General features: G+C 51.2%; 1 protein-coding gene across 1 annotated transcript; it reads right to left on the reverse strand.

The window, feature by feature from the left end:
* Positions 1-4,029: 4,029 nt before the first annotated feature.
* On the reverse strand, positions 4,030-27,345 carry LOC113259624 (solute carrier family 22 member 1). Its single transcript, XM_026505167.4, has 11 exons — positions 26,698-27,345; positions 23,300-23,403; positions 21,374-21,528; positions 19,800-19,968; positions 18,406-18,520; positions 18,091-18,197; positions 15,021-15,235; positions 11,773-11,881; positions 7,348-7,460; positions 6,138-6,237; positions 4,030-4,245 (listed from the first exon to the last, which is right to left on the reverse strand). Exons 1-11 carry the CDS (start codon positions 27,106-27,108, stop codon positions 4,179-4,181), a joined length of 1,665 nt encoding a protein of 554 aa, XP_026360952.2. The 5' UTR covers positions 27,109-27,345; the 3' UTR covers positions 4,030-4,178.
* Positions 27,346-27,604: the final 259 nt, after the last annotated feature.

Consider the following 27,604-nt stretch of genomic DNA (forward strand, 5'->3'; position numbering starts at 1 on the left):
ACCTGGCCATCTTCCACATCCTCGCTTCTTTCTCGCAGGTGAAGGACGTGGTGGGTGGGGCGTGGGAACTGCCTGACCTGTAAGAGCCCACGGGCCAAATGTGCACCTTATTCCCACATCTTCTTCCTAGCTCCCTTCGTCCCCCTATTTTTAATCTAAAAAGCAGCTTTGAGCTCTATGGAAATCTGGGCAGCGGATTTGCATTCTTCTTGTTTCCTTGTCCCCATCCTAACCCTGTCTTCACTCCCGAAAGGTCCTGGTGGGGCCTATTTGCTGCACAAAAGGCTGTCTGGTCCCTAGGATCAGTGATGTCCATAAGGGGACAGCAGCACTGCAGACAGACAGATCTCCCTCCACTCCACCTTCCTAAGGGGCAGAAGGTACAAACACTTTCTCTTGCATTTGAGGGCTTAGTACCTAGTGGAGAGGGGAGTTATTTCATTAAAAAACAGAGCAAAATTTTTCACTACTATGTTTGGAAAATGTACCTATTGAGAGATTTCAAATACAGTCATGCATGTTTGGGGTGACTTTACATGTAATGTAACATGTGATGTGAAATGCAATATATTTGTAGTGTGTGTGTGTGTGTGTGTGTGTAGATAAAGAGAACAAAATGAATTCATAAGATAAGACAAATAGGATTTGGTTCAGCAAGAAGAGTCTGTTCGTGCCCAAAACGCTTGGCGGGGCACGGAGAGATTCTGTCCAGTTTTGACATTTCTGACAAACGCCAGAAAGAGAAGGTGCTGAAGTGGGGTTTGCATCTTGAACCACTTGCATTGCTCAATTCATCACTGTGAAGTCGTTAAGCAAAAAACCAGATCCATGTGCTCACAAATGGAAAAAATGTTGACAAAGCACATTGCCAACCTCGGGGGATGGCAAGCCTCCGTGAGCTCTCAGGCCACAAACCCCAGACGAGCAAGAAATGGAGCCTTGTTGTTCTCTGACGTGGGTTTTTTTGGTGTTTTGTTTTGTTTTGTTGTTTTTGATCTCCAGCCCTCGTTCAGGCAGGTCGTGGAAAACTCAATCCTGCCAACTCAAGGTAAGCCTGGTCACTTCCGGTTTCTCTCGGAGAGCTCCGGTCAATCAGGGCATTTGTGCTTTCCTGTCCCTGGCTGCCCAGAGGGCGACACTGGGGTCTCTGGAGGCCTCCCTCGTGCCATGGCCTACAGCACAGGTCCCCTCTACTCCCAGACCCTCAGATTTGTTTTGAAGGCTCAGGCATCCCACCAACCAGAGCAGGGACAGTGTTTCTCCTCTAATATCGAATGTCGCCACTTCCTCAGTAATGAAACCCCAGTTTTATGGAAGGTCCATGCCCTCCCCCCCCATTTCCTGTTCTCTCTAGATGTGCTGGCCCGTGAGACACAGAGCCATGCACCACATCTAGAAAGTGTCCCTAAAGGAAGACCGTCCTGCTCCTTGTGCCCCGTCTCCTGTGATGTGGGTGCATGTGGTGGGGGTGACTCTGACCAGTGAGTTCCAGCAGCCACCTGGGGAGGGGAGTCCTGCCCAGCACAGCAGTGAGCCCACGGCATCGGGCCTTGCCCTATGCCACCCCACCAGCTCGGGGGAGCGTCCTCCGACTTCTTGAACGTGAGAAATAAATAAACTTTGATCTTGTCCAAGCCCCTGATATTTGGGAGATTCCGTAACTCACAGACAAACTTAAACCAGACTTTGCCCCCTTGGAAGCCAGGGCAGAGTAAGGGGGCCGGAGCCCAGAACATGTTCTCAGAGACCAGCACCTACCTCTTCCGCTTTTCCCTTGGTGGTCTTCCTGGCCCAGAGCACTCTTGTCTCTTCCACTGATGCGTGGAAGATGCCTTTTCTCGTGTCCCGACTCTCCGCCATCCCTAGCAGGCAACCTAGGTGCCAAGACCTGTGCCCTTTGCTTTCTGGCTTCACTGGGACAGCTCAGTGTGGGACAACAGCGGCTGTTCGTGTAGTGGCCAGAGTTGGAGGGCAGAAGGGAAGTGGGGGGAAAAGCACATTCTTAGTGCTTCAGGACTCAGCCTGCACGATATTCCCAATATTCCCGATATTCCCTGCAGCTCCGGGGTTAAGAGGAAGGATGGAGACTCAGTCTGCTGTCAGCAGTACCCCTAGTGCAAGGCCGGGGTGGAGGGGTGACCAGCTGATTCTCCCTCTACAGGATTCTGTCATATGGTGGTTTTGAAGTGATTTTCTTTGTGTGTGTGTGTTTCTTGGTGTTTTTAAGTTTAAAAAATCAAGAGGCAGGAGTCAGGAAAAGTGCAGTTTGAGAACCACGGAGAACCACCCCAGCCCTAGCTGATCTTGGGTCTCTGAATCTAAATTCAAGGCCCAGTTCCTTGCTTTATTAACACAAGCCACTTATCATCTCTGAATTTAGCTTTCTCAATTTTGAAATGCAGGTGATAATATCAGCTTTAAAATGTTGTGCCGTGGGGCTCCTGGGTGGCTCCGTTGGTTAAGCATCTGACTCTCGGTTTCAGCTCAGGTCATGATTTCATGGGTCTTGGGGTCAAGCTCTGTGTCAGGCCCCTCGCTCAGTGGGGAGTCTGCTTGAGATTCTTGCCCTCTCTCCCTCTGCCCCCACCCCAAATAAATCTTAAAAAATAAAAATAAATAAAATGTTGTTGCCATGACTGAACGAGCTCCTGTTTATGAATGTGTCTCATTCATAATGACCTTTTGAAAAGTGTCCTTGTTTACAAAACCTAAGCCCACATGTCTCTGATGTGCTCGTCTCAGAGCACCAGACATTCAACCTTCACCTTCACGGAAGAGGCAGAGGTGGAACAGACAATAGGACACGTTGCCCTTCACAACCAAGTGCGGGGAGTGAGCTGGTTGGATGGCTCAGTTTCTTCTCCAGCTGGAGATGGTTGACTCCCATGTAAGCTATAGATGCTGTGACCCATGTCATGGAGCCTGGCATGACGTCCCCAAGCGCTGCTCTGCAGCTTTCCACAGCCTTCTCACGGCGTCCTCAGAGCCCACCTGGAGGTGGGCCCCAGGAGAACACAGGCTCAGACAGTTAAAGAGTTTGCTCCAGTCCATAAAATCAGCAGATGGTGGAGGAGATGTGGGAACAACTTCCGGGTCATAGCAGAGTCCAGGCTCTTCCCATGACTTCAGGCCACCTCGCTAAGGCCACACTGTGTCCTGGGCACAAGGCCGAAAGTGAGTGCTTCCTGCCCTGCCATCACACCTGCCCCTCTTGGGCACTGTCCCCGGATCTCTGGTCCCCACTTGCTTTGACATGGTGAGTGGGCCAGTCCCCATCACTTGCTGACCAATGTGGGGTTTCACTTCTTCCATCTCACTGCTTGGCCCTCAAGACCCGCAGGATGAAATCTCTAAAGGTTGCATGCTCGGCACTGAAGGAAATGTTCAGGACAGGACTGGGGAGGTGATTTTCCAGACTCTCACGTCCCTGCATCTGATTATAAGCTCGGCTGCCTGCTCCTCCACGCCTACCAGCACGACCCGCGTGGCCTCACAGGGCGCCCCTAGGCTCGTCTGAGAGCGTCACCGGAAACTGAACTCTTTTTGATATATTTACTACAATATTTTGCAGTTGGCATAGGAATTTACCTTCCAGAATCACCAAGAACGAAAACCAAGAGTGAAATCGAATATGATACTCCTGGAGCGTAGGTGGCAGAAACCGCTTCCTAAAAAGTTTACAGTACTTCTGGCCTTCAGAGCAGGATTACACGTTCAACGTGATTCAGGTGTGGTTTGCGGGAAGTGCCGCCATGTTTGAAAACCAAGTGCCCTTCAAGAGGGCCACATGTTAAAATACTTGTGCCAGGATAGATACTATACAGAGTCTTTACGTTCAGAGAATGAATAAGGCAACAGGTCCTCTAGGAAACCGGTGACAGAAGCCTCTTTGACAGCAATATTTAAATTCTATCGGATCTTCCAAATACTTTAGATAATTAAGTAACTGGTAATGACCAACAGCTCTCACTAGGAAAGGTAAGTAGAGAAAAGATAGCCAGGGCTTTGGGAGATTTCAAAAACAGGAGGTAAAGCAAAGCACATTTACTGTTCTTCAGGATGTTGGTTTAGGGACAGGCAAGTGTGAGGAAGAGCACAGAGAAATCAGGTTTCTATGTATTTGTTCAGATGAAAATCCATCTTCCTCTCTGCTACTCAGTCCCAGTGAAGCGTCTCTCTCAGGTGCCAGCACGTTCTGATGTTCGGATCTGAAGGTAAATCATGTTTTCTTTGGGCTTTGCCATCCTGTAGAAGCCAAAAATAAAAAAGAAAGTTAAAATAAACAATGTTTTGATTAAGAAACTTGCAGGGCGCCTGGGTGGCTCAGTCGGTCAAGTGTCCGACTCTTGGTTTCAGCTCAGGTCGTGATCACAGGGTCATGGGGTCAAGCCCCACGTCGGGCTCACGCTCAGCTCAGAGCCTGCTGAAAACCCTTTCTCCCTCTGCCCCTCCCTCCTGCTTTCTCGGTCTCTCTCTCTCTTTCAAATAAATAAATCTTTAAAACAAAAAGAAAAAGAAGAAACTATTACAAAAAGAAAGAAGAAAGAGAGAAAGAAGAGGAAAGAAAGAAAGAAAGAAAGAAAGAAAGAAAGAAAGAAAGAGGGAAAGGAAAGGAAAACAAAACTATTGCAAAGTTCTCCATGGGAATAAATCTCAAAAGAAAAGGTGAAAATGAGATTAGCAAGCAACAGAGAGAAAGCGCCCACAGAGGGAAAGCTCCCGCAGAGGGAGATCTCAAGAGATGAGCAGGTGTCTATGGACAAATTGTCCTGAAACAGCTTAAAATCTGGCAATCAAATTAGCTGTCAGCAACTAGAAAATATGTTTACAGTTAAAATAGAGCGTTTGCCCCTTATCAGTACTGAGACACCCAGAATTTCTCAAAGTGAGGTTTATTTAGCACTTGAATGCCCTTTGTTGGTGGAGTTTATTAAAAGCACAGATTCCTGGGTCCCATCCTTCGTGTACTAAGTCAAAAACCCTAGAAGGCCCAGGAATCTGCATTTCAGTAAGCTTCTTTTTTGTGATTCTTCCGCACACTAAGTTTTGAGACTCACTGAGGAGTTCACACAACATGCAAGAAGATTGGAGAAAATCTCAGTTTTATTGAACACCTACTATGTGCCAGGGAATTGATGCGTCACTGTCACCTACTTTGACTCATTGCATTTCCCCAGCGACCTCCAGACTGAGTACTAGAGAGGCTGTTTCTCAGGCAAGGAAGTTAACTTTCTGTAAGTTTCAACAACGTCCCCAAAGTCACGTGGCCAAGTGGATGACTGGATTTGAGCCCACGTCTCTCTGACTGTTTTCTGTCCTCATCACAGCGACACATGTGTCTTTCCCGTGGAATCCACAGTGAGCCTGGAGGGGGACCTGAGTGGCCCCTTCCTCGAGCACTGTTTATTCCTTTCCTTTTTTATTGCTTTAAGAGCAGAATCTGAGGGGCGCCTGGGTGGCTCAGCCGGTTAAGCGTCTGACTCTCGATTTCAGCTCAGGTCATGATCTCAGGGTTGTGGCATCCAGCCCCCGTTGGGCTCCGTGTCCCGTGGGGAGTCTGCTTGAGATTCTCTCCCTCTCCCTCTGCCCCTTGCCCCCCAACTCACTCTCATTCTCTGTCTCTAAAAAAAATAAAAAATAAAAAAAGAGTAGAATTTGAGACTGCATTAAACCACTTGTCCCCGTCACAGGAATGAAAGTTTTAAACTGTTCTTCTTTGTAAAGAGAGTCACTAAAGAACCTGAACCAACATTTGCTAAAAGGACAGAAGATTGATTTAAAAATCATCCCCAACGCAGAGCCGTTAGCTCCAAGGATGAGCTAGGGGCTCAGTCCTTGCTCAGTCAGCATCTCAGACACATGTTCTCCGTCCCATGGTTTAGAACAGATAACTGCCCACCAAAAACACACAATCGTGCTCTCCAATCTTTCTTTACCCAAAGCCAGTGGCTGTTTGTGTTTCTCTCTCCAGCAACCCTGGGAGTAATAAAAAAGGAAGAAAAAAGATGCACACCTACCTGCAAAGCTCTCCTAACCCTTCAGGACAGAGGGAGGCAATGTGGGCACCAGAGGGCAGACCTCCCCCCTGCCCCCGCCTTCCCCCGTGGGACCCGAGGCCCGCAGCACCATGGTCTCACCTCCCGAGATTCTCTGCATCCTGGATGGTCTCTGGCAAGGTGACCCCTTTGGTCTCAGGAAGCAGCAGCGTCACTCCCCCGGCAACCAGGCCCAACACCGCTTCAAAGCAAACAGAGTTGACACGGAGCCGTTAGAGCACAGCCAACGGCATTCCGAGGGAGGCCGGCCGCTACCGAAAGGGCTGGTGGTCAAGCACCTGTGAGAGACACTGGGTTTTGGAAGTCGGGAGCATCTAGGGGAGAAATTCAAGCAGTAGGATAACTGGGGAAATGCCAGAGGAAGACTAGGGAACGTGGCCTTCATTTTACTTCTACGTAAATTCTACCGTAACTGATGTTTAAGTTTTAGGGGATTTATTTATTATTATATATAATATATATTATAGTTACCATATACAAAACTATACATATTAGATAATTATAATGTAATTTGTTATATAATATACATTATAGCTACTGTAAACTATAATATATACTATAGTTACTATATGTTACTATTATATTACTATAAATATGATATGAAGCATAAAGACTATATTTGTGGGCAGTGCGGGCCTCTCTCGTTTCTCCCTCCCCCCCTTTCCTCCCCTATCCTTATTTCTCTCCTCTCTCTCCTTCTCCCACTCCTTGGTGGATCTGCCTGGGGCCCAGACACAGCAGCTCTCTGCACACAGACAGCCATTTTGCCTTCCACCAAGTGTTAGGCAAGCGGGGTCTCGGAAGTCCCAAGGTCTCAGTTCGGGGAAGAGGAAGACTGTCCTCCTTCTCTGATCCAACAGTATCACTGACAAAGCTGGTACCAAATTTTGATTCTCATTTGTCTCCTTGTGTCTATTCTCAATTGTTAAGCAGAAGGGTGATAATTTAGCATCTTCAAGCCTCCAGCAATTACATGTTAAATGCACAAAAATTGGGAGTCAAATTCATACAAAAGCAGGAGGCTGTGTTAGACTGTCTCCCAAACTCTGTCCTGTAGGATGAATTATTGGACTCAAGAGCCATAGGATGTAAACGTCTGGCCTGCCTTCTAGGAATGGAGTCTTAACTTTCCCATGAAGCAAGACAGAGTGAGCCAGGAGACAGCGGAAGGGCAGGCACCATCCTTGTCTTCTCTAAACTCACCGGAGGATATCATTCGCTGGCCAAATAGTTCGTAAGTACTCATGCTGGCCTGGAAGGAAAGAATAATAAATATCCCACAAAGTCTTACCGAACAAAGTGAGTGGCAAGCCTTGCCAAATGTCCATCAGCCTAAAGACCACGAAGGGGGTGATGACCCCGCCCAAATCGCACAGGGAGGAACACACCATCACTCCAAGGTTCCTGATAAAATATAGAGAACGAAAAAAGGTGACATCTCTGTGATTCAACTTTCCAAATGATAACCTGATCCCAGAGCAAGAACAGGGAGGGGAGAGAGGCTGGAGATAGAGTTAATCACCAACGAGCAATGATTTTTAATCAGGCACGCCTACATAACAGAGCATCCATAAAAACCCTTAACGGTAGGGTTCAGCGAGCTTGCGGGTTGGTGAACATATCCATGTGCTGGGAGGGTGGCCCGCCAAGTCCACGAGGACAAAAGCTCCTGTGCCCGGGACCCTTCTGTAGCTCACCTTAAGTGCCTCTGCATCCGGCTGTTCGTTTATATCCTTTACTATGTCCTTTATAATAATAAACCAGTAAACATAAGTAAGTGTTTCTCTGAGTTCTGTGAAACATGATAGCGAATTATTGAACTTGAGGACGGGGCTTTGGGAATCCTGATTTATAGCCAGTGGGTCAGAATTACAGGTGACAGCCTGGGGCTTGTGCCTGGTATCGGAGGTGGGGGCAGTCTTGTGGGACTGAGCCCTTAACCCGTGGGGTCCACTCTAACCCCAGGTGGTTAACACCAGAATTGAATAGGATACCCAGGTGGTGTCTGGAGAGTTGGAGACTTGGTTGGTGTGAGTAGAGCTTTTTTTTGTTTTTTTTTTTTTTACATGAAGAGACAGGGAAGGGTAGAGTGAACGTATTAAAGAATGAAGAGCAAAGAAAGCTGGAGGGGGAAACAGAAATGATCTACCCAAAATGATCCTCTCCATCCCTGGTAGTAGTCTTTGCTGCGACGTCTACTCTGTCTTGCATGAATATGGCCACTTTTGATTAGTGTTTGCATGGAATATCCTTTTCCATCCTTTTACTCTTGAATTACCTCCACCATTATATTAAGAGTGAGTTTCTTGTAAGTAATACACAGTTGGGTCTCACTTTTTTATCCTATCTAATAATCTTTGCCTTTTAACTGGGGTGTTTAGAACATTCATATTTCTTGTGGCTACTGATAAATTTTACATTGTTCAGTGCTGGATATTTTTGTATTCTTATAAATAATCTTGAGCTTTGTTTTAAAAATGTGGTTAAATTAGGAACAATAAACTGGGAAAAGCTTTATTCTTTAGGATGTTACTTTTAAGCTTCTTCTGTTATGCTCATTTGCATAATCTTTCTCCCTACAATTGTAATTATAAAAGTAGTGCGTTCCATTTCCTTCCCAACCCCTCTCCCCACTACCTTATCTTAGTTGGTTATATCATCTGTGTTTGCCACTATATCTTTAAAAATATTTATAACTTACTTTATCAGCTTTCAATGATATGTTTCTTCTTAGCTGGAGAAAATATACTGAGGAAATTATATGTAAAATTATCTATCCCTGTTTTATGGAAAGATTGTAATAACAAGAGCAGATGTTGAATTTTATTAAATGCCCTTCAGTATCTATAGAGATAATAGTAGTTTTAATTTATTAGCTCTATAAAAACTTTCAATTTATTAGCATGAATTATTCTATTAGATTGTCTAATAATGGACTATCTTAGTGTTTCTGAGTAACTCATCTTTGATATGATACCTTATTACTTTAATGTCTCCACTATTCTGTTTGATAATGTATTGTTTGGGATTTTAATCAACATTCATAAATAATACTTGCCTATAGTTTCCTTATTTTCTTTATCTTTGTTGGTCTTTGATACCAATATTATGCTAGCTTTATTAAAATGTTTCTTAAAAATCTTTCTCCCTTTCTGCAGTCTAGAACAATAGGAGGATCATTGGAGCTTTCTATTAATTAAATGGTTTTTTTAAAGATTTTATTTATTTATTTGACGGAGAGAGAGACAGCCAGCGAGAGAGGGAACACAAGCAGGGGAAGTGGGAGAGGAAGAAGCAGGCTCCCAGCAGAGGAGCCTGATGTGGGGCTCGATTCCAGAACGCCAGGATCACGCCCTGAGCCAAAGGCAGACGCTTTATGACTGAGCCACCCAGGCATCCCTATAATCATAAAATCTCCCTGTGAGACCATTGTGGATTTCCTCTTTATCATTGTTTAGGGACTCCCTTATCTTATTAAATACATTCCTGGCAAAAATTCAACTTTGTCTGATAAGATTATGGCTCTTGCTATATTTTTGTTTGCATTTACTAATAAGCTTTCGTACATTCTTTTCTTTTCAACCTTTCCGAAGAAAAGTCGTGTACTTCCACTATGCAGTAAATTGTTCAGTTTTGCTTTGTAACCAACTGAAGGAGTCTCCTTTTGTCACTAGAGGAGTTGAGCTTCTTCGTGTTTGTTTAAGTGTCAGAAATTCTTGGTCTTAATTCTGTCATTAGCTTTTACATCATGCTTTTTTATTGCTTCTAATGTCTTATTTTCAATATGTGTTGGTTATGTGTATTTTTTTCCTGATATTTTGGAAGGTGTGTACTTTTTTTAACTTTATTTGTTTATTTATTTATTTTCATAATCTATGCCCAATGGCTCAGGTTGCTGTGTAGCTAAGAGATTGGGACCTGGAATATTTCTTAGAAACCATTAGCGTGATGGCATGATGAATAAGAAACCTTACAGACAGAAACAGGAGTTTCAGGAAATACACCAAATTCTAACGAAGGTCAGAATTAAAACTTTCAATAAAGTGGTTAATTACTTTTACAATAAAAATTCTTCATTTAAGACTAAGTCTCCTCAAACAGATGGCAATAAGTACATACGAAGATGCTGAACACTGTCGGTAATTAGGCAAATGTAAATTAAAGTCACAATAAAACCACTACGTCCCAGAATGACTTAGACAAATAAAAAACTGACAATACCAAGTGCTGACGAAGATGTAGAGTAACGGGGTCTCTCACACGTGGCTGGTGGAATACAAGATGTTGCAGCCATTTTGGAAATTATGCTGAGATTTTCTTATAAATTGAAACACGCACCACATGAACACCCCTAAGTTGTTGCCCAAGAGATATGAGAATATATATCTTCTCCAAGATCCATACCTGAATGCGTACGAGCAGCTATACTGTAATCACTCCAGACTGAAAGCAGTCAATGCCAATGAACTGGCAAGTGGATAAGCAAATCGTGGTACCTCATTCACACCTTGGAATACCACTCAGTACTCGGAGCAGAGCATGGACGCCTGCAACCACGCGATGGCCCCCATCATGCTACGTGAAAGGAGGCAAACACAAAAGGCTACGTGCCGTGTTTCTTCGTATACATAATAACATTCTGGAAAAGGTAAAACTGAAGGGAGAGAAATCAGAGCAGTGGTTGCCAGGTGCTGGAGATGGGGCAGGGGGAGACTGACTGCAAAGGGACATGAGGAAGCCTCTGGAGGCCATGGAAATGTCTCCATATGGATCGTGGTGGCAGGTAAATGAATACACATATAATCAAAACTCCGCAAACTGCATATTACAGTGAATTTTGGTCTAAACCTGACTTTAAACAATAAGTCTTCTACACCTGGGGCACATGGGTGACTCAGTCACTGGGCATCTGACTCTTGATTTTGGCTCAGGTCATGATCTCAGGGTTGTGGGACTGAGCCCCCCGCCCCACACACACACAGGCAAGGTTCTGTACGCAGTGAGGAGTCTACTCAAGATTCTCTCTCCCCCTCTGCCCCTCCCCACACTCACATGCACTCTGTCTCTCTCTCCCTAAAATAAATAAATCTTTAAAAATAATAATAATAAGGCTTCTAGGCCTTTTGCTATGCTTATGGAAAAGTACTGTGTCATCCCAGGAAGAGCCCAGCGTCGAGGTCAGAAAGATGCTCTGCCACTTTCTGGCTGTGTGCCTCTTCCAAGTTCTCTTTCCCTCTCTGAAACTCAGCTTCCTCATCTGTGAAATGGAAATAACAGCAACGTCGGGGGCAAAACGGCAGATGTCTAGAAATGCTTTGCGTGTCATCGTATGTGTGTCATTTAGTACCAGTCAGGACTCCGAGCACATTATGTCTCACAGCTGCGGGCTTACTGCACTGGTCGGAGCTGAGGGCTGGGCTGAAACTTGGTGTCGCGCTCCCTGCCCAGGCCTCTCTCTGTGCAGACGCCTGTTCTCTTATGCTTGCCCACTGCATACCCTACGCCACCCTTCCCATTGCACATGCTCTCCCATAATGAGGCGTTGACCCTCTCTTTGAAGCCCACCCCCCACCTCAGTCAGTGTCCAAATGGATGAACCTCTGGAGGAGCCTTGAGGAGCTCTCTGGGAAATGCTGGCTCTCGCTGAGCCTGCCTGGTGCCCAGCTGTCAGTGGTGAGCCGACCACACACCCCCGGCCCCCGTTTTGTGCACCCACCTGATGAATGTGGGATACAGCTCGGCGCTCACCAGACACACCATCTGGAACACGATGGTGATTCCCATCCGGCCGACACAAGCCACGGTGATGCTTAGCCAGCGTAGATCTGGACGGGAGACACACGGAGGAGGGGAGCTCACAGGGGGACTGTGCCCACGGAGTTCCCTCCCTCGAGGAGCCACGTTAGGAAGCTTGGACTTCAGAGCCGGAAGAGCCAAAGACGGCCTCGTCTAACCCTTTCGTTTTGGGATAAGTAAACTGAGTCTTGAGAGGTTTCAGAACCTGATGGTGACACAGCAGGGAGACTCCTTTGTGCAGAGGAAAGAACACGCGGTTTGGATCTCAGCTCTGCCTCCTTTCAGCCACGTGACTTACCTTTTTGGGCCTTGGTTTCCTCAGCTGTAAAATGGGAATAATTATAGCCAGCCTGCAAGTTGTTATGAGACTTTGAGATGATACATGTCAAGTGTCCACCATGGCCATTCCAGAAACGTTGGCTTGTTAATTACTATGCAAGAGTCACTGCTAGCACGGGACACAGTAGGTCCACGACAAACGCAGCCCCCTGGGCAGCAGCCCTGGAGCCGATAGACCAGATTTCTAATCCTCAATTTAGTCTTAATTTCCAAACACATTTTTTAAAAATAAAACACCTTTCAGGATAGTCTCAGATGTGAGGACTAGAGAAGCAAACCCTTGCCTCATCTTAGCAGGTGGCTGTGGGGCTCCCGATTACACGAGGGTCCGGGAAGCCCTCCCCCTCCTGAGGACCGACTGAGGAACTGGGCACCATCACCCACTCCACCTGGAATTTCCCACAACTAACAAGCAAGTGGCCCCTGGGACACGCCAGGCGACTAATAACGCCGCTGGGCTCACAGACATCATGTCATCTTGACCCTGTCCCCAGATTCTGGCTGCTCATGGAAGAAATGCTTCGTCTCACTCAGCCAGCATGAGGCTCCCAGGAGAGAGGACACAGCGGCCTTAGGAATGAGCTCACCGCCAGGTCCAACACAGTCTCCCAGCCCCCTGCTGCTCCTCACAAGGTGGAGAGCCCCAGCCAGGCCATTAATCACGGACACCCGCCCCCCCCACCTCCCTCCTAAGGAGAAAGGATAAGGACATTCACTCAGTATCTACGGGGAGGGCCTCGCATACACACGCTGGGGTCTTCCATGTGCTGAGCTGCTCTACTGCCCTGGCCCCCCTCGGCGCTGGGGGCACCCCTCCCTTCAGCAGCCAGAGGGACTGTGGAGAGCACCCCTGCCCAAAGCCAGCGCTTCCCTTCCACACTGGGGATACTGTCCGAGGCTGCCTCCTGCTAACCCCCACCTGTCCCCCACTCCTGCCCTGCTCTCCCAATTTCGGGCACAGGGATTCCGGCTGCTCCTTGAATGCTCAGCTCCACCCTCCTCGGGGATCCTCCCACTGCTGTCCTCCTGCCTGGGAAGCACATTCCCCAGAGGGTGCCATGGCTCGTTCCCCTCATTTAGGTCTCCTAAGACCGCTCCTGACCACCACACAAAGGATTAACGCCCACCGTGCTTCACCTTGGCATTTTCCCTCTAGAACGTAAACTCGGAAGCAAGAACTCTCTCTGCTTTGCTCATTGCTGAGATCCCAGGGTCTAAATGTGTGCCGGCCACACAGAAGGTACTTGAAATATTTCCTGGAGGAGGGAGTGAGTGGTTATCATCTTATGTAACAAGGACTAAGTAGAGGCAAGTGGAGAGGGTGGGGGATGGGAGGAGGTCTCTGGGGGGCATGGGACCAGGGAGCATGGTGCCTGAGCTCTGCCCCGGTGATAAATGAACAGTCTTAGACTTTGGGCTCCTTCTCTGCACCCAGTGCTGTTACTTAAAAAAAATTTCTTTAAATAATAATTCTTTTAAAAATTAAATAAATAATTATTTATTTATTTATGATTTATAATTATAATTAAATATAATTATAATAAATATATAATAAATATAATTATAATAAATTTTATTTATTTATTTATAAATTATCAATAAATTTATAAATAAATTTTATTTATTTACTTATAAATTATAAATACATTTATAAAATTATAAATAAAATTATTTATAAATAAATTTATAAAAAATAAATAATTAAAAAATTTTTTAAAAATAAAATAAAATAAAAAATTTTTCCCATTCATGGGTAAAATCTATTTCCAACGGACTCTGCTCCTTTCCCTGCTTTCTTTGTTCCCTCCGTGCAAGGAGGGAGAAGAAAACTGAGCCATCTTTTTCCACCTTTTTATTTCCAGCCTGATCTATACAGCCTGGCTCTTGAGAATACAGACTGCAGTAAACACTTCCCACAATACCCTCTCCATAAAAGCGTACCGGAACAACTCGTATAACTCACACAGGGACAGAACACAAGCAATACAAACAGAAAACAGCAAATCTGCCCGGTGCTTGTTCACCGTCTTCCCAAATGTAACAAAGGCAATTTGTGTACTCAAATTAACACTGACGAAAGTTATTGTGCTTTGGATTATCTTGCGTTGTAAGAGCGGTGAACAAAAGCACACACCTGCCAGAATGGCTGGTGACAGAAAGACTGGCAATACCCAGTGTTGGCGAGGATGTGGAACAATTGAACACTCCAGTGCTGTCAGGGGGAGTCCCACCGTTTTGGAAACCTGTTTGTGTCAACTTCGAGCTACAAAGATGCCCCCCTCCACTTCCCCAGCAAATGCACACACAGATTTGTACCCAAGGGAAATGAGAGTCTATGCCCATGAAAAGACATGTGCCGGAATGTTCCCTGTGGCTTATATCCCAGTAGGCAGACGCTGGAAATCACACAAGTGTCAGTCAGCAGTGGGATAGGTAAGTAGCATGGGATTTATGTGGTGGAATGCTGTCAAAATTACTTTTCAGTGACGGAGAGCAGGGGGGTGGTGAGTACGGATTGTCAGGGAACATGGGGGATCCTTCTGAGCTGTCGGAAATGCTCCATGTTCTGGGTCGTGGTACCCAGACACGTAACTATGCAAACATTCATCAGCTTGCACACTTATCATGTGCTCATTGCATGTATGTTATACCCAATTTAAAATTAAAAAAAAAAAAAAGAACCACAGCGGTAGACTAAGGTAACACCCTGTCTTTGTCTTTGTTCTTGTTCGAGGGGCATATCCAGGACCTGAAACACTGCACAAATTCGATTCGAATTTTGGTTCGATAATTCGATTACCTAGAAGATGAGGGGAATGCACGACTCACCATGTGAGATAAAGATCATGGCGAAACAGGCCGCCCCCGCCATCAGATTGGACGCGGCCGACGGGCGGATGAGGCCAAAGCGGTCAGTGGTGGCGAGGATGATGAAGGCCGCCGGGAATTCAACCAGAGCCGAGTAAAAGAAATCCAGGTAGAGGTTCGCCCCGGTGGCCCCCACGTGCATGATGAGGCCCTGGTAGAGCACGGAGCTGGTGAACCTGGGCACAGAGGAGAAGCAGAGTCTCAGGCGGGGCCTCCCGTCTGTGGGACCAGAGAGAGTTAGGATTCTGGCAGCAAGGACAAAGGTCCCTATGGTCCCCATGAGCTGGAGAGGGATGCATGTCACTCGATTTCGAATGTCCTGGAGCAACCTGAGGAAGAGGGGATAAAAATCAGGAAGCGTGTCCTAGAGGGGCACTCAGGGAGAAGCTCTCCTCAGGACTGATGGGATCTAATGACTTTCAGGATATAACCACGTGTCCTAGAGACGGCAAAGGAGGACCCTAAGGCCCCAGCGGCTACAAGGGGCTGGGCAGAAGGCGTCCGTGAGTGAGCAGTTTCAGCAATCAGACTGCTGAACAAGCTGTGTGACCTCAAGTAACCTCTGGGCTTCAATTTCCTCATCAATAAATGGAACAAGGTCTTCCGGGAACACTCAGACACAGTCCCATCCTGCCAAACATCAAGATTCGGCCAGAGCGTCCTTTCCCACTGGGCAGCCCCTTGTTCCACCCTGGCGAGGGGACAGCAGGCTTGTCCTAGCAGCCAGCCTTCATTTAGAGAGACTGTCCCACTGCAGTGCCACCTACAGATCTGGTTTGTCCTCAGCAGAACGGTGACCAAAGGTGCATGGATGAGCTGTTTCTCTCCACAACCCTCTCTGCACCCCTCCCCTGTCCCACGGTGCGTGCCTGGTGTGATTCCTGGCACGTAGAAAGCACTCGCTAAAGATGAGCGATCACTGGTGTCATCATCGTCATCTTCCCAAGGTCAAGTACACAGAGCACAGCAGAGCAGATGCTGGCCAAGTCTTCCCAGCTGCACCGCAGTGCTGTCATTAACAGCGCGGTTCCCCTCCCTCGCCCACCCTGTAGCCCACTGCAGGACCCCTCCGTCCGTATTCCCGGGAAGAATAGCAGTGGTGCAGAATATGGCACAGAGATCGATGGGGACCCGCTAAGTCACTCAGGGAGAATTTAGAGTCCCATGTGTCTTTTTTGGTGACATCATGTAGTTTTGGAAGCTAGAAACATTTGATCATTACATTGGTATTTACACCGTGAGAAGAGATTTTGGCTGCTAAGAAGATGCTGTCTTATCCCAGCGTGTGAACTGCCTATCAGCTCCAACACTGAGATCACAACCGACTTCGCATCAATACGCTCCCTCGTTTCAGAAAGCTGCACGCAGGGAAACATTGGGACGCACTTGTTTCTAGCCCTGAATCATTCCTAAGTTCCGAGAGGCTCACCATTCCCTCCCTTTGCCCCAGTTAAATGGGAAGAGTCACCTATTACTGATAAAGAGATTGATCGAAGAGAAAGGAATATAGAAACTTGATTTTCTGGGCAAAAAAACAATGAACAAATGTGCAGGGCTGCCATCTTTTGGCTGAACCCACAAATTGCATGTACATGTTAAAATAGCGGCCTGTGGTTCTAAGCCATTGACACGGATTACCTCATGAATCTGCCAGCACGCCCGGTGAGGGAGGTAGTACGGTACCCCCATTGGCTGAGGAGGAAGCTGAGTCAGAGAGAAACTGGAGCTTTCTGGAGTCACACGGGGCAAGCTGGGAATTGCGGGGTGTGCCTCCCAAGATGCTGCGAGGAAGGAGCAGGTGGGGGGGGGGCGGCCAGGAGGAGCAGTGTCCAGGGTCAGCTCCATGTAGGCCACAGAAAGGGACTTGGTTCTGTCCTCAGTGGATTAGGAAGCCAGCAGAGGGTGTAGACAGGGGAGTGACCTTTCAAAATAGAGCAGAATTTGCAGGGGGAGTTGGTGCAGCAGTGTGAGAGCAGAGGAGCCAAAGCACCCCCTGGAGAGGAGTGCATTAGGGGATGGCAGTGGGGGCAGCGAGTAGAAAGGTAAGGGGGGGGCGGAAGGGCACCAGGCAGCTGGGCTGTAAGCAAAGCCTGCCAGGGCCCATCGTGTGGCTGGCTGTAGGACTCGAGCCAACACGGGGACACAGCAGGGGACTGGTGGGGCAAAGGGAGGGCATGGTGAGCCTGGCCAGTGTCTCCTGCACTTGGGATGCATTCTGCGGAACCACGGTTACTCATTCAACCTTCAGCAAATATTTGTGGGGCTACCATGTGCCAAACATCACCCTATTAGCCTGAACCCTTGCTTCTAATAAAACCTTCCTGGAAGTGGAAACGAGTGTACCAGCAGCAGAGTGGCACCCCTGAAAGGGGAGTCCACAGTCCAGCCACTCAGCCCCAGAGGTTGGGGGGAAGCGACCGAAGACCCACATTCATGTCAAGGACAAAGCTCAGGTGATGGGGAGCTGGCGGATATCCTCCGAGGGAACAGGGTAGGGGACTGCAAGAGAGCAGCCTGGGGAGGGGAGCAGACCCCGGGGGTGGACCTACGTGGGTGAGTCCATATGTGGACACGAGTCTTGTAATCAGTGGATAATAACAGCACAGCCTCTCTCAGGCAGGGTCTCTAAAGTGCCAAGAGGTGGGGAGGGATCTGCCTCTTTGGAAGCACCAGGAGCCACGGAAATCTCATCCACCTTCCAACGCGAAGTCAAGACACGTCTGTTCCCAAAGACAGACCCGTGGGATCGGAGGCAACCCTGGATCCCCTCATCATGCTTCACTCATCTTGCTGTTGACCTCGCACACGGAACGCACGCTTCTTCCTGAAATGGTCTTGCCCCCATTACTCCATCCTCAAGGGAGAAATGAAGATGTCTTGCTAAAAGCTCATTGACTGCTTGAAATTCATTTAGAAATTCCTTTTCATGCGTCTTTTCCCACCTGCACTGCTCCAGCGTCTTTAACTCGTACCCCAGTGCCCGGGCAAGCCCCCCGGTTCCGACGGGGAAGGTACAGGAGGAACCCCTTACCACAGATACATCAGAATGAAGGTGTGCTTCCTCAGCTGTGGTGTGACGAACAGGTCCGCAAAGGAGGGCCTCAGCTTTTCGGTGACATCCTCTTCGAGAAAGAGCATCTAGGAGGGAGTCAGAGGGTCAGCTGCATCCAGGCTGGGGGGTGCAGACGAAGCCCTCAGAGCCACCCCACCCATTCCTGGGCTCAGCACGCGTCACCCCAATTCCTCCAGGGCCTTCCTGCTCCTCAAGGCGGCCCGGAAGCATTTTCTAGATCCTAAACACAACCCAAAGTTCAGTGATGTGAGAAACCCCTTGCTAGTGTGTCACCTTTAGATCAGTGAGAGGCAATTTCCCGTTCTTTTGGGCGATGTGGTCCAGTATCTTTACCACTTGAGCGTTTCTCTTCTGCGACAGCAGCCATCGGGGGGACTCGGGCACACACCTGCAGACACAGAGCGGCCCTCGGCGGCGGGCGGCCCAGAGCGCGTCTGATGTTAAGCCCTGCTCAGAGTGATGCTCTCGCTCCGAGCCACCCACCCTCGCCCCTGCGGGACTGTGATGCCTCAAGCAGCTAGTGGACGAGGAGCTGGGGCATCCTGTGCTGGCTCAGGGGGCCCACGAAGGAGCTCCGTGAGTCCCTCCCAGTCTCAGTGCCACCTGAGAAGATTTAGGGGCAAAAGGGGAACCACTGCTTTGGCCTTCACTTCATGGAGGGGGAGTCCCACACTCTGCTGACCGCTGGCAGCCCTTGTCCCCCTGGAAACTCCTCTCACAGAATCGATGCTCCGTGGGCTCCCCAGCCCTTGTGCGCCAGCAGGGCGTCTCCGCATCATGCAAGGGTGTTGAACAAGTCTCAAAATATCTCCAAAACCAAATAAACAGATAGCATGTGGTCCATTTCAAACGGGGCAAGGATGTCAGAACGTGAAGATTGGGATTCTCTGGCACGAGGTCTTTTGCAAACACTCAGGCATGGGTCCACCCTGTCCAGCCAGCGAGAGCTCAGCCAGGGCATCCTTCCCCACTGGGGAGCCCCATCTTTCACCCTGATGGGGAGAGAGCAGGCTCGCTCGCCCTGACCACAGATGGACCGCTCCTCGCGGCAAGCCCTGGTTGAGAGAGATTGGGTCTCCTTCGGTGCTACCCACAGATAATTTGCCCTCAGCAGAATGGTGACAAAGGGTGCAGGGAGGAGATATTTCTCTCTGCACCCCTTCCCTGTCCCACAATCAAAACTCAAAACTCATCTGTCCAGCTGCTTATCCCTTGGGACTCTGCCAAGTGCTGTCCGCTAGTAAGATTAATACCTCATTGGGACTGGTTTGTCTCACAATGGCTTAATGCGCACATTTCCCGAGAACTTTCATTCACTCACTCGTTCGTTCATTCATTCATTCATTCATTCAACAAACAGCAAATGCCTAAATGTGGCTAGGTGGCTTCTTATCTAACTTGAAGCATTGCCCCTCTATCTAAGGGGATGCCAGTTGAAAGAGGCTCTGTGTGAGGGTAGCTCCCCATGTCATGGGGGCCACCCTCTAATACTAGAACACCCCAAATGGCACAAAGGGCGGGAGCAGCCCTGGGCCCGAGTCTGTGGCCACCGTGGCCATTGGGAGGATGGCCCCTGTGGCCACCAAGGTCAGCAGGCAGTTGAATTCACTGAGCGTGGTCCTGGGAGGGGGAGAGAGGAGCAAGGCCCCCCTGCAGGACCCACATACCAGTAGTAGAGCAGGAAGAGGAAGGTAGGCAGAGAGATGGCCAGCTGGAGCCAGCGCCAGTGAGGGATGGCGTAGGCCACCCCCGAGAGCAGCACGAGCCCCCCCGTGAAGGCCGTCTGGTAGAGGATTGCCACCGTTCGCCTGTAGCCCAAGCCCACGAACTCTGTGACTGAAACAGGACATGAGTCACCACGGGGGCTCCTTGTGCTCCCCGTGGCCTCCTTCCCTCCTGGCGAGCCCCCGCCCCTTGCCCCCGCCTGCCTGACCCCAGGCTCCCTCCCCTCGTCCTGCCCATGCCGCTCAGCTCAAGGGCCCCCCGAGATGCACCCGGCTGTCGGTCCCCACTTCTCTCCAGCTCTTCCTTTTTTAATCCCCATTTGCCACCTGTAACGTCCTTCGGGTGCTTCAGGGCTCAGTCTGCCTGAACACGGGTCCCCCTCTCCTCCCCAGAGCTTTGCCCCGACAAGCTCCACACTGAGCTGTGACATTTCTCACACTCACTTAACAAGCATCCCTGGTGCCTACCAGGGACCTGACCCCACTCTGGGCGTTTGGGGCGTGTCGTTAGCCCCATGGGCAGAGTCGTGCCCTCAAAACCCCACATCCTCAGGAGAGGGCACACCCAGCAAATGAGGAAATTGTGTGCCGGGCCGGAACGCACTTTGTGCCACAGGGGAACAGAAAGTTAACTGGTAGAAGGGGATCTGGGGAGTGGAGGGGGAGGGGGTGCAGCTTTTCAGAGGGCAGCGCAGAGGGGTGAGCCTCAAGGGTGAAGTTCCAGGTGGAGGGAACTGAGGATTAGGCTTTCCAGGGGAAGGGGCAGTGCTGGGGCCAGGCCGTCGCGGGGGCCTTTCGGAGCCCCGCCTGGGCTGCAGGAGGGGCGACACGCTCCACGTCCGCTGCTGAGTTGAGACTGGGGACCGGTGTGGAGGTGAAGTGGCAGTGTTGGCTTGGGCCCAGGGGCAGGGGCAGAGAAGAGACAGTGGAGCCGGGTGCGCTGTGAAAGGAAAGCCAGCAGCAGGGGCCCTGAGGGGCCGGAATCGGGCGTAGAGAAATGGGGGCCGTGCTGACTGCCAGACTTCTGGCCTGAGCGCCTGGACAGAGGGCACGTCACAGACTGGGGGCTGGGTAGAGCAGATCTGGGGACAGGGAGGACAAAGTCCTGGGTCCTGCCATGTGGAGGGTTGGGGAGAAGAGAAGCCAATAAGGGAGACCAATGAGCCACCAGCGGAGGCCCCAGGACTGTGTGACCTGCAAGACCATGGGGAAAGCCTTGAGGGGATAGAAGGTGGGAGGGAGGTAGGGAGGTAGGGAAGGAAGGAAGGAAGGAAGGAAGGAAGGAAGGAAGGACAGGAGGGAGGAAGGGAGGGAGGAAGGAAGGGAGAAGGAAGGAACCCGTCCCCACGTAGTGCCTTGCCCGGTCAGACAGACAATCACATATTCATAGAGTTAGCACAATTTCTCTAGACACCGCAAGCATCCCCTCTCCCCCCAAATCCCACCTCCATGTTTGGCTCCACCCACTTCCACCTGCCCTCCTGCCCTGGTGGGAATGCAGCCCAGCAGACACTTACTCAGGATGTAGCCAGACGTCCAGCTGCCCTTGCTGACCAGCCCCTGCAGCAGGCGGAAGAGCAGCAGAGACGTGTAGTCTGGCGCCACCGCCATGAGGACGCCCAAGACGGTGCTCATGAGGGTGGTGGCCAAGAGACATAATTTTCGGCCAAACCTTCAGAGAAAAGGAGACAAGGAAGGGAGGGGGTACTGTGGAGTAGGTGGGGTGCAACGGCACCAAGGGACAGCAAGGGTCTCGATCGGGAGGCACGCACCACAGCCGTCCTGAGCGATTGCCCCACCTCAGGGCCCACCCATGTGCTCCTCAGGGAGCAGCAGCCCTCTTGAGGCCCATCAGCTCACTGTAAGGAGGAAGCCAGGATCCTGATGCTCTCCGGCATCTGGCACCTCAGCCAGCGGGGGATGCTTCCCAGGGGCTCTGCAGGTTCCCACGCGTGCCCCCTCTCCTTGCCGGCAGACTGTATTATTATTAACATGCTAGTCTTATCAGCGGCCTCAGAAACTCTCTGGGGAAAATATTCAGTTCTAATGGTATAACGATTGAGGATTATGTCCCTTGCCTTTTTCGTGAATGAAATGGGGAAATCATCTGCTAACTCTTCATCCCAGTAGGGAGCTTCCTTGACTCCATCTTTCCAACCTCATCTCTCACTCCAGCAGCTACTCAAGGAAGCAAGAGACAGCGACCTGGTCCCCACCCCTAGATCCCTCCACCCCGTGACCTCTGCGTTCCCTGCCCCCTGCCTCCTACACTCCAGCCCGGGCCCCTCACCCCCTACTCCTTGCCTCCTTGCCTCCAGCCCCGTGCTCCTGCCCAGTGCGCCTGCACAACAGCCAATAAGCATCCTCGTCCTGTACTAATGTAGAAACTTCCAGTCGGACGCTCACACCTTGTCACCTCGGAACAACCAGCACTAACGTCATCTGTGTCCACCTCCTCCATCTTTTCTCCTGTACCTCCCACCAAAGGCTGCTCCCCCTACTCCCTTGGGGCCCAACCCCGCCACTGCCCCGTTGGCCCCTCAAGCCCTCCACAATGCAGTCGCCCCCATCCTGGGCCCTTCACCTGTCCCTGTCCTTCCTGGCCCCCTTGCCTTACGGAGCTGTCCACACACACAAACTCCACTTTCTCCTCTCCTGCTTTTCCTCAGCCTTCCCCTGACACCACCCTTGCCACTGGCAGTCGTGGGGCCGTGGCCAGATTTGGGTCACTCCCCCCATCAGGCCCGTCCCATCTGGGTTCTACAGCTTCGCACGATCCCAGGACAGTGGTTGTCTTTCTAAACCCCTGCCATTTCTTCCAAATCTCCTTTGCCAGCATCTCCTTCCCTATCCACCTCCACACATCTCTCTATACACCTGCTAGCCTATCTCAAACATGGCTGACAGCCTGAAATAGCAGTTCCTGCTGACAAATCCCAAATATTTATCTCTAACGCAAACCTCTCTTCTGAGCACAACTCATGTGTCCAACTCCCTACGTGACATCTCTTCTGTGCCTCCCGGACTCACTTAGCACAGCTGCAATGTTCATGCTGCCAGGACAGAACCCTTGATGGCTCCTCACCTCCTTCCCCTGCAACGAAGTCTGCTGCTACCTTGCTCCGTCCCATCTCAAACGATGGCCCTACTCTCACCTCACCCATCTGCTCCATGCATAAACCTCAGCTTTGTCCCCACCTTCTCTCAGCCCACCACCCCAACTATACAATCTGCATGAGTTTTGACCCCTGAAATCCATCCTAAAACCCCACCCTTCCTCCGTCTTGCTGCCCGACCCCAGTCCAAAGCACTAGCTACCGTGTCTTTTCCCCATCAGCGTCTGTGGTCAATGTCAACTGGCCAGATGCTTCCACCACTGTCCCCTATGGTCCACTCTCCTCACGGCATCACAGCTGCGGGTAGTCTGATGGGCCTTCACGTACCTGTCTGCGATGTAGCCGACACCCAGAGAGCCCAGGAAGAAGCCCAGGTTCACGCAGGACTGAAAGAGGTCGACCTTCCAAGAGTCGTCACACACCAGATTAAACTGCGGGTCACACCACGGTCGGAGGGGCCGAAGACACAAGACCGTGTGTAAGTCAAACCACACCTCTGTCTTCTCTCCGGACAAAGTTCAATGTTTACCATGAAGTGTGATACCCACCCCCCCCCCCAAGAGTTTCACGTCATTTTCTCTTCCCACATTTTCAATAAAAGAAATTCCAGGTTTCTGGCAAATCTCAGCTACTCCCAGTATGATGCCTAATATCTTGGCTTTACCCTCACAACTGCCAAGAGCTTTGACCTTGACAGTCGGTTACTGAAAGACAACACGGCCAACAGATACGTCTTCTAAAAAGAAGTACAGCACAGTAATTTCCTAAAGACAGAAATGTAGCAGAAGAAATCGAACGTGTTTTCCAGAACTGGTCAAAAGTCATCCATTACGTACCTTCTAATTATACATTTAATTATGTGAAGTCCACCTATGATAATTCTGGAGATTCTGTCATGACGGATGTGGCCACAAGTGGCCCAGGGTGGCCGGAGACTCGGAGGGATCACTGTGCCCAGAGCCAGAGAGAGGAGCGACCAGGCAGGAGGGAGACAGAGGCAAAGGCAGGACAGATCCGCCTGGGGAAGGGCTGGGCTGTGTGCTGGGGAAGCCCCACCGCAGGGGGCACACACCTGGGCACTGAGGAGGAGGCGGAGGAGGAAGCGGTGTGCTTCTTCCTCTTCGGGGCGCAGAGGAGGGAGAAGTAAGGCGTGGAGCTCCACAGCGGGGGCCCTCACATCGTCCCCGTTCCTGGCACAGCCCTGACGAGGTGGCGGCCGGGGGCACATCCTTCCTTTCTCCCCGTCTCTGTCCCACTCTAGTTACTTTGGATTCATGGTCCCCCACCACCACATGACACTGGGGGACGTGCGACAGTAGGAAAGTCACTTAGCCACTTTGGGCCTCAGTTTCCCAGTCTGAACCGTGTGTGTCTTGTGCCTGTCCCGTCCCACTCACAGAGCTGGTGTGATCACGGAAGTGGAAACGGTTTAGGTAAATAACAAACCCTTTAACTTCTAGAACAGAGGTTTTATTACACACCACAGCCCCAAATCTCTAGGTTGCCAGTTAAAGCCAGGCCCCTGTCCCGGGCTCAGGGGTCGATCCTGAAGGGCCCCAAGGCTCTGGGCCCCATCAGCCTGGGGTTCCCTCTGACTGGCTGCTTACTTCCTGGACATGAGAGCTTTCCAAAATAAAATCTAGGTAGCACTGTGTCACCACCTGACTTTCAGAAACGAATCCTGAGCTTGTCTACACCCGCTGTTGCTGCCCAGAGCCCGTAGTCTGCTCCCCTGAGTGGCTCAGCTCTGGGGGGCACGACAAGCTGTCACTCGGCATCTCCGGCCTTCCCTCTACCAACCCAAACATTCATTCCCTTCGGCTGAAATCACAGCCTCCCCACGGAGCTTCTGCGGCTCTTCGGTTCTCCCGTCTGCCCCGGGCCCTGCCATTAGCAGACGGAGGGACAGATACCCTTGGGTGTTATCTGGCTGTGCCAGGGTCTGCATCTGCAACTGCCCAACTGTCTTTCTCAAGCCTCCAGCCAACCGGCCAAGACCACGTTCTGTGTGCTCCAGATCCCACCAGAGCTGCAGGGCACCGTTTCTTGTCTTTTGTTCTAATCTTCCCGGTGAGCGTGTCTGTAAGATGTCCCCGCCCCTCTTCCTGAAACGCCCAGGGCGCCATCTTGTCCCCCAGACTGTGCAGAAGCCAGGGCACGCAGAGCTGGAGGCAGGGCCCTCTGGCCTCACCTGCCACCACGGCCTCCTGCTGAGCTCTCTGCCCCCCACTGTGCTCAGGGTTCATGTCTAGAGTCACCTGCCATGCCCCGTGCCCCCCAAAACTCACACCCAACCACTGCCCCCCAGCACATTCGTGCACACCAGGAAGACAGGCCCAGCCCACAGGAAAGCCTGGGGCGGTGCAGAATGGGGGTAGTGCTCCCACTGGGTTTCCGCCAGGGCTAGGGCCTGGGGTCTCAGGCACACTCTGTGTTCTCCACCCAGAGTCCCTGTCAGAATACAGACTGCTGCGGAGCCTGTCTCAGCAGATCTCTGAGCAGAATCCAGATCTCTAGGATGAGACAAGTTTGGAAACGGTGAATCCCGTGACCTGGGGCTGAGTCCTTTCTCTTGCTCATGCTCTCAGGCCGGGGAAACCGGAGCTAACTGGCCTGGAGGGGGCCCCCAGACCACTGTGGGGCTGCAGCTGACAGGGCAGGGGACCCAGAAGTCAGGGAACAGGCACATTCCTTCCCCAGTCGGAGCCCCAGGCCCCATCCGCGGAGGGGCAGTGCCCGTGGGATACTCAAACAAGCTGGCTCAGCACCCTCCCTCAGGCGAGTTCCAACGTCCAAGGCAAGGTTCAGTTAAAGATTATTTCTGCAGAAAGGAATCACTAAGGCCAATCCCCCAAGAATCAGCTTCAGTTTCGGATGAGGAGCGGAGGCAAAGGCCGGTTTAAAGCAATGCGGAGGGAGAGTGCTGAGTCCTCTTGCCCCTCTCCCCGCTCCCCCCCCAAGCTGTAGAGCCCCTGTGTCTAGTCAGCACAGTGTCTGCCGAAGACCCCACTTTCAAAAAGATCCACGAAGAAAAGAAAATCCGGTGGCCTTTTACTAAATTATTCTCGAGGCGCAATGCAGAAGGGACCCACTGAACTATGCAGGCAAGGCCCCTTGACACCATTACCCCGTCCTGGAGGCCGGGAGTGGGGCCGCCACCCACAGCTGAACTTGCCGACCCTGTGGGGCAGCGATGGCCATCCCCGGCTCACCCATGAGAAGCAGAGGCTCAGAGATGCGGAGGAACATACCCGGGGATGCCCAGCTGGTTGGGGCTCAGCTGGGATTGAAACAGTCAGACTCCAAAGCCAGGGCGGCTTTCCAAACCACCCCAGCCGGCACTTAGCTGTCACCTGAGTGGAGGAAGGGGGACCCACCATTCTAATGGCATCCCAAGGAATTCTACAGGCTCTTGGAGAAGCCAGTGGGGCAGAAAGAAGAGGAACCCGTCTCCCCGTAGACCCATGTTCCAACAGTCCAGCTCAGCCTGGCTGGCGAAGGTCTCCCCGACCTCTAGCCTGCTCCTCTAATGCCCAGCGTCTGTGGGGGACCAGAGAGCGGAAGCACGCAGAGCACCCAGGACGGAGCAGACATATCCTAAGTACTAGCGATAGAGCTCTCCTCCCTCTTTCCTGATAAGAAACCGAAACTCCTAGGATTTGTTGTATGTCTCCTCCCTGCCCCCGAAACCCACCTGTTCCCCCAAACACGGGGCCTGCCCTTACCTCGGTCACGATGGACGAGCCGGGCGTGTCGTACACCCAGCCGTGCCGACAGGGCCCCAGCGGCAGGTGGCTCCTGTTGGCGGCCAGGCCGGCCAGCGGCTCCACGCAGCCCAGGGCGCTGTGGTTCCAGTCCACCTCGTAGCCGCGGCACTGGCGGGGGAAGGCCTCGCCGGCGGCCCCCACGCCGGGCACCGTGTAGTTGAGCTCCTCTGCCAGGCTCCAGCCGCATCGCCGGCTCAGCTCGGCCGCCCCGGGGCTCCGGCAGCGGTGATCCGGGGTGAAGCCCAGGAAGACGATGCCCACGTAGATGGGGGCGAAGGCAGCTGAGAGCAGGCATAGGGCCAGGAAGGTTTGCTTCTGGAATCGGCCAAACTCGCCGACCTGCTCCAGGATATCGTCCACGGTGGGCATAACGGGGCCAGAACCTTCATCACCTTGGCCGGACTGCCCTGGCTGCGGGGGCCGGGGTCAATGTTCCACGTGGACTCCTCTGCAACGGGCTGCTCTGAGAGCAGGTTGCCGTCCAAGCATGCGCGACCTGGAAGCCGGCCAACTGGAAGCAATCTTCACCCCGTGCTGCCCGAGTCAGGTGAGGGTAGAAGGCAGGAGGGGACCGGCCACATGGCTTGGCTGGGTTCGAATTCTCCGGAGTCAGAGCTCCCTCCCAGAGAGGACAGAGCTGGAGGCCGCTGGGTAACCGCCCCTCCCCCGGTGGTCTCCAAAAGGCTCTTCCAGAGACATGACCTATTCAAAACCTTCTTTTTATAATCCCGCTAAATCAAAGACAGCAAACCAGCTTCGGCACAGCTGCAGTGTGTGTAATAGGGCCGCGCACGCGCTCACTGTCCTGTGCCGCCCCCCCCCCCAGTGCCCCCGGCATCGTCTGGCCACGTGCACCGCTCTGTTG

The sequence above is a fragment of the Ursus arctos genome, unplaced genomic scaffold (assembly GCF_023065955.2).
Source record: "Ursus arctos isolate Adak ecotype North America unplaced genomic scaffold, UrsArc2.0 scaffold_13, whole genome shotgun sequence".
Taxonomy (NCBI): domain Eukaryota; kingdom Metazoa; phylum Chordata; class Mammalia; order Carnivora; family Ursidae; genus Ursus; species Ursus arctos.

Coding starts and splice junctions, on each gene's coding strand:
- LOC113259624 (XM_026505167.4), bottom strand. CDS start 27,108: ATGCCCACCGTGGACGATATCCTGGAGCAGGTCGGCGAGTTTGGCCGA. Junction 21,529..23,299: donor GTCGGCTACATCGCAGACAG/GTACGTGAAGGC, acceptor TTTTCTCTGAAG/GTTTGGCCGAAAATTATGTC. Junction 7,461..11,772: donor CTGTATCCCACATTCATCAG/GTGGGTGCACAA, acceptor ATATTTTATCAG/GAACCTTGGAGTGATGGTGT.